The following is a 7480-nucleotide window of genomic DNA, read 5'->3' as shown; positions in this document are numbered from 1 at the left end:
GTGCCGTTTAAAGCTCTAAATTGAGGGGTTGTAGCCAAGAAGTGCATCTGCTATGATTAGTGTTCTGCCACTTTCCTATCCAGTATGAGGTTTATCCTTAGTTTATATACACACTATCCAAATGGGTAGCTTGTATAACATATTACGGTATATATAATGGATGCTAATTATGTTGGTGTAAATTTGACTTGCAAGTAAAAAGGGTAAGTAATGTTTTTTCTTATTTGTTTTATTTGTTCAATGTTTACTTATTTAAAATATAAATATTTGGCATGAAGTGAATTAAATCAAGCTAAAAAAAAGTATAAATTGCTAATAATTAATTGTCTTCTTAAAAGCTAGTCAATGGCAAAAACAATTGCAATGCATTAACTTTTTTGTATATTATTTGTTAAATATTTGTATTTATTCATTAATGTAATATTTTTATAATATTTTGTCATACAAGTAAAAAAGTACAAATGCATTTTAGAAAAATTCAAAATATTAATTGAAAAAATTGAAACATATTTGAAAAATAAATCCAATATTAATAGAAAATTGTCTTATGTGTAAAAGCTAACTTTTTTTTTTTATTATTGATTGGTTTTAAGCCACTTTCAGACCCAGTGTGAGCAGTGTTAATAAATACTTTATTATATATCCACTGGACAAATCACACAAAACTAATGTAACATATTACATAATGCATCTGATCATCCTACATAAGGGATGCCACTGTGGTGAGGACTGCAAGGAGAAACTGCCAATTTAAAGGCAGAAAGGGGATGGAAATTTGGAAATTTCACATGAACTGAACTTAAATAGGCCCTGAAGAAGGATCCCGCAAACTGAGCCTAAATGAGTCAGTGAGTTCATGATACGTTTCCACTCAATGAAATAATGCATCTATCTATCTATCTATCTATCTATCTATCTATCTATCTATCTATCTATCTATCTATCTATCTATCTATCTATCTATCTATCTATCTATCTATCTATCTATCTATCTATCTATCAGATAGAATATAATCTATCTATCTATCTATCTATCTATCTATCTATCTATCTATCTATCTATCTATCTATCTATCTATCTATCTATCTATCTATCTATCTATCTATCTATCTATCTATCTATCTATCTATCTATCTATCAGATAGAATATAATCTATCTATCTATCTATCTATCTATCTATCTATCTATCTATCTATCTATCTATCTATCTATCAGATATAATATAATCTATCTATCTATCTATCTATCTATCTATCTATCTATCTATCTATCTATCTATCTATCTATCTATCTATCTATCTATCTATCTATCCTCAAAAAATATGTTTTTGCTTGTTCGAACTACTTATTTAAAATGAGCTAAACAACTTAATTATTGAGATTTCATTGGGACAACTTAATTTTTTGTTCAATCCTAATCTAATTTGTTTTGGGACAACATGAATGAATTGTGTGGAACCCTGTATTGTTTACTATGTATGTATGCATCCATCCATCCATCCATCCATCTAAAATATTCTTCATCTTCATCTTTAGAATCTTCAAAAATGAATATCTTAAACATTATTTTGTGTTCAACAGATCAATGTAAGTCAGGTTTTGAGCAAGTGAAGAGTTATAAAATTATGGCAGATTGTTTTCTTCAGTGTGAAATGTCCCTTAAGTAAATGCCTATTCTATGAGTGGGTAACAGCATTTTAAGATTATGGATGGATGTTGCTGTGACGGCCGACACGGTGGCTCAGTGGTTAGCACTGTCGCCTCACAGCAAGATGGTCGCTGGTTCGAGTTCCAGCTAGGTCAGTAGGCATTTCTGTGTGGAGTTTGCATGTTCTCCCCGTGTTTGCGTGGGTTTTCTCCGGGTGCTTTGGTTTCCCCCACAGTCCAAAGACATGCGCTGTAGGTGAATTGAATAAACTGGCCTTAGTGTATAAGTGTGAATGAGAGTGTATGGATGTTTGCCAGTACTGGGTTACAGCTAGAAGGGTATCCGCTGAGTAAAAATATGCTGGATAAGTTGGCGATTTATTCCGCTGTGGCAACCCCTGATGAATAAAGGGACCAAGCTGAATGAATGTTGCAATGATGTTCTCTGGGTCATTTTGGTTGAAAATGTATAATGACACAATGTTCTGTATTATATCATCTTTAGTTTTCAATCTATCAGTTTGAAAAGCCTGGGTCAAACTGTGTCTTGTTTAAAAACAGCATTTCCTGATGTCCCATTTGATTTGGGATGCACTCCAATCACTAGCGCTACATGGAATGAAGGAGAAAAGGATTTGTGATGCAACAACAACAGCAGATCCTCTTGGCAGATTTGAATAACAAAAACGTGCAGGATAATTTTACAGCGACCTTTGCTGTTTGAAAAGATCAAGGGAATTTTGATTTCTCAATTCATGACCAGGGGTGGTATTAGACAGACGGAGACATAGATAGATAGATACAGTGCTTAGCATAATTGAGTACATCCCATTTTAAAAATGAATATTTTTATATTGCAAAAATAAATTACAACCTACAAAATTTCAACTACATTTTTCTTTTTTTTTCTGTCTCTTAATTTTTCCTTTTTTTTTTTTTTTGTAAATTTGAATTTAATATTTATCTATAACATATAAATTTGGGTGTACTACCTTTTAGACCGTTCTCGTAATTTATTTAGTTAGATAAGCTCCAGATTTGGCTTCACTGACTAATCAAATGTATATGCACAAATATAATATTGTAGAGCTTTCTATTAAAAGTATGAATTTAAAAAATAGATTGGTGAGGGGTGCACTTATATATGCTGAGCACTGTAGATAGATAGACAGACAGACGGACGGACGGACGGACGGACGGACGGACGGACGGACAGACAGACAGACAGACAGACAGACAGACAGACAGACAGACAGACAGACAGACAGACAGACAGACAGACAGACAGACAGACAGACAGACAGACAGACAGACAGACAGACAGACAGACAGATAGATAGATAGATAGATAGATAGATAGATAGATAGATAGATAGATAGATAGATAGATAGATAGATAGATAGATAGATAGATAGATAGATAGATAGATAGATAGATAGATAGATAGATAGATAGATAGATAGATAGATAGATAGATAGATAGATAGATATAGATAGATAGATAGATAGATAGAATTCTATTTACTATCACCTATTCCAAAAAACATCCAGTTATCATCATGCATTGCAAAACCTAAAGTAAGGTCACGTCACATTTCAACACAGGGGGCAGTGTGGAGTCTTGTAGAAGACCTGAGGTATGTGTAAAAAATGTGTTTAGGACGACCAGGGTTGTATATAAAACTCCATAAACAACAATATAGCGCCAATATTACTCAGAGATGTGGAATTTAGAAGTACCTTAGATGGAGATACTATTTAAAATTCGGCCTTAAAAAGGAATCCTGCGAGAGCTGAAGGAGAATCCGGTTTCAAGCACCTGAGTTGAATTTATGCACTGTTGATTTCCTTGAAGCACGCAGGCAGCGAGTGCGCACTAGCTCTTCAAGTCTGGAAGGGGCAGTGACGGTCTGACGGACATCACGTGACGTGAAGGGCGGGCTTCGGCCAGCGCACTGTAGAAACTTTCGTCGAGCTCCGCCCTGCAACAGCTGCAACGCATTTATACACATGTGCAAACTTTGCCCATGTACGACACTCCCTAAAACCTGTGCGGCTCCTCTCCAAAGAACTCCAGCGACCTTCCCCTGCTCCGATTCAAGAGGCAAACCTCATTCAGCCGTGGATTTCTCCGAGTACACAAGGATCCTTCTCGGTCCGAAAACTTTTTTTTCACTGAGCTGGAACTCACTTTAGAAAATGTCTGCTTCGGTGCTGTCTTCCATATATGACTTCGACAGGGTAAGAGTTTGTGCTTTAAAACGAGCTATATAAACTGGCTTTAAGTTCACCGTTGTTTGTTTTCTCAGTTTAACTTTGTTTGTTTGCTCAATTTATCCGGGTTGGCAAACTTGTAACTTGAGAACTGCATGTTTACTATATGTGACCACTCGCTAGTCAACTCACTAGTGTTGTGTGGCACGTAACGCGCTCCAAGGAAGGAGTTTTGTCGACTTCTTTAGCTTTTTTTCCCTTATGTGTTGTAAACTTATTTAACTTTGACACATTTACACTTTTTACTTATCTGTACGTTTTGAAATAGTTTTTTTTCGTAGGCCCCAATTGTACATTTTCAAGCAGTGCTGTTACAAACTACAGCTGTAGTGTTGTAAGTCAGTACTGTAACTTTAAGGGAAAAACCTATATATTGAAGTTTTGTGGATGAATTGCATGTTCAAAATAATAATGTTATCATTGTTTTACACCTCACAATTTCAACTCCAGAGAACAAATAAAAAGGGCTCAAATACTGAAATGTGTAAATGTACAAATGTCTGTTTTATAAACCTATGCATTCAAAGTTTTGTCATTTGGCATGCATAATTTACTTTCTGTTGCCACGAATAAATCCAATACTGCTGATATGTCTTACAAACAAATAAATATATACTTTTGTACAAAAAAAAAATTCCCCTATGTAGTTAATTTTAGTTGATTTAAACCGATACTGATACCCACTATTTGTTTTTGCTTCAGGAAAAAGTCCCGAATTCGAATGCAATCTATCTCCACAATATGCTGGAAAAGAGGAATGTTGGGGTCCCGCTTGGTGCTTCCAACAACAACAGCAACAGGTCGTTTGGTTATTTCAGGAGTAACTCGACAAACCACATGGACTTCAACATGAGCAACAGGCTCCAGATCGGGTTTGAGAGCTCCACACCTGCCTTCATGAATAAAGAAAACAAGTACAGAGACCGTGCGTTCAGTGACGCTGGAGAACGCAGTCAACAGCTTCAGGAAATGCTTCAGCAAAAGCCTGGCTCGCAGATCAACTCCACCCGCTACAAAACTGAACTCTGCAGGCCTTTTGAGGAGAACGGCTCCTGCAAGTATGGAGAAAAGTGTCAGTTTGCTCATGGCTATCACGAACTGAGAAATCTGTCCCGTCACCCCAAGTACAAGACCGAGCCATGTCGCACATTCCACACTATTGGTTTTTGCCCATACGGCCCACGCTGCCACTTCATTCACAACGCGGATGAGCGCAGAGCTGCTACAAATAACACCCAAGCGAGGCTCAGCCAGGAGCTTGGCATCCTGGGAGAGAAAGAGTCTTCGAATCCATTCCTGAGACCAAGGGAAAGACCGAAGCTGCACCACAGCCTTAGCTTTTCCGGCTTCTCCAGCTCCCGCAGCAGTGACACCGCTCTGATTGACAACCCAACATCACGAACGCCCCCACCGCCCAACTGCTCGCTCACTCCCACCTCACCCTGCCTGAACGCCTTTACGTTCCCTGATCAGGATCTTAAGGCTTTTCTCGCCCCAATCATCCCTCATACCCAAAGTAGCGGCTTGTACGGTAACATCCAGACCAACGGCTGCCCACCGTCGCCACCTTTCAAAATGAGCCACTTGCCCTCCATGTACCCGCTCTCAGAGTCTCCAGTGTTCGATTCTCCACCAAGCCCGCCAGATTCCCTCTCAGATCCCGAAGGGTATCTAAGCGGCTCCTGCTGTTCCTCTGGCACAATCAGCGGCTCGGAGTCGCCCAGCATGGACGCAAATAGACGTCTGCCAATCTTCAGCAGGCTGTCGATTTCAGACGATTGACTTGCTATTCTTATTATAGCCTTTTATCCAAGTAGTGCCAACATGAGTTTCAGGTCAAATATCAGTCTCAGCCGTTGGTGTTCATCTCATGATTGAGATTTGATTATATTGTATTTCTTCTTGTTTTTTTTTTTTCCTTTAACCAAGATGATTGCTTCAACAGTCTACGAGCAAAAAAAAAAAAGGCATACGTAGAAGTAAATCTTGGGAAAACATTCCACAAGTTTGGAAGTGGTGTGAGAGCACAAGAACTAGGACTCATAAGTTGGTCATGGAATGTCATTGCAGATTTTCGTTTTCTTTTTAAAACTGTGTGGTATCATTGCATTTTGCATCATGCTTTGAAATCTATTTAACTTATTTATTGTCATGTGAAAAAGTATAGCCTTCAAGGATAAATTGAGTCCATATGGTATTTATCGAATCTAAAAAAAGCAATACACTTATATTCCTGTTTAAAATTGTGATCGCCAATATTAACCTGGAAAACCGTTGGGTTTGTCTCACAATAATATATTTTTGTTAACTCGTTTATTTTACTGTAAATAGGTAAATAATTTAAGATTGTATGCTATTTATTTCAATTTTGTTTACTGTGTGTATATTATATATAAATATATTAAAAAGTGGGAGCGTCTGATGAGGTCACGCTGTGATTTCTTGTGCGGGAGGGAGGATCTATGGGCATTTCTAGAATGTAGCCTGTCTAATAAGGTCTTTTTGGCCATGAATAACTAACTTCACACCTTAAAGTATGACTTTTTCATTCTGTTTTTGTTTTTTTTAGCAACAATAACAACCAAAAAAGCGAGAGAAAGTATCCATTTGCACACAGTTGCGTGACTATTGCAGTCTAGTGCCAGAGAATGTAGCACTCTCCTATCTAGAGGTTAATAACTAGCTAATATGTGCCTGCCGGGGTTGAGGATCCCGCATAGTTTAACCTAACACAGCAGTTGCTTTGGTGAATATCTAAAGCCAGTTGAATTGAATGTAGCTCATAGATCAAGATGCCTTTTTTATGGTCACTGAGATGCTATTTCCTTGTTTATTTTTCTACTTTTTAGATCGTTCAATCGCACCATTCCTAATGAAAGATACTCTGACTTTGTGCTTCTCTAGATTTGCTGAGCTGACCGGGGATATTAAGTTTTGTAGCTGGTTAATAACTATTACTTTTTAGATGAAGTAAAGCAACACTGAATGTAACGAGTCAACGTCAGCTGGAGTTGGAGTTTGTATACAAAGTCTGCAGAGTAAATTTGTACTGTATGTTGTTTTTTTTATTATTATTTTAATATTTTCCATAGAACTTCTAATAAAGGCATTTTTGAACAAGATCTGGATGTTTTCAGGGGGTTTTATTCAGCAAGTTGTTGTTGTTGTAGCAACGATGAATTGTTGTTCCAAGTTCAAGATAAATATATTCATCTTCCAAAATTAAATATTTCAAATGTGATACTGGGAGATTTATTTTACTCCATTAAATGTACATCTCAAAGTTTTAGACTTTAAAACATCCAAAAAACAAAATCAAAAAGTCAACATTATTGGTCAAATTTAATTTTTTTGTGTGTGCAGTATACAAGAGATATTCAGAAAAATGTTGGAAATCTGTAGTTATAATGTTGATGGCTTTCATTTTCCAGTTTTGTGTTCAACAAGGAATAATGTAAATGTTTAATATCATCTGTAAGATAATGACAATTGAAATTTCTGAGTGAACTAGCCCTTTAAGACATAAAACAAATGATACATACAATATAAATAAGTG

The 7480-nt window shown here is 36.8% G+C and overlaps 1 protein-coding gene across 1 annotated transcript; it reads left to right on the top strand.

Annotated features, from left to right (window-relative positions):
* The first annotated feature begins 3649 nt into the window (after positions 1 to 3649).
* Positions 3650 to 7046, top strand: zfp36l2 (zinc finger protein 36, C3H type-like 2). The gene is made up of 2 exons (XM_056469430.1): positions 3650 to 3891; positions 4627 to 7046. The coding sequence occupies exons 1-2, from the start codon at positions 3850 to 3852 to the stop codon at positions 5704 to 5706; spliced, it is 1122 nt and encodes a 373-aa protein (XP_056325405.1). The 5' UTR covers positions 3650 to 3849; the 3' UTR covers positions 5707 to 7046.
* The last annotated feature ends 434 nt before the right edge of the window (positions 7047 to 7480 follow it).

Source organism: Danio aesculapii, chromosome 12, assembly GCF_903798145.1.
Source record: "Danio aesculapii chromosome 12, fDanAes4.1, whole genome shotgun sequence".
In the NCBI taxonomy this organism is placed as follows: Eukaryota; Metazoa; Chordata; class Actinopteri; order Cypriniformes; family Danionidae; genus Danio; species Danio aesculapii.
Note: the sequence above shows the minus strand (reverse complement) of the source record. Positions and strands in the feature narration are given on the sequence as shown.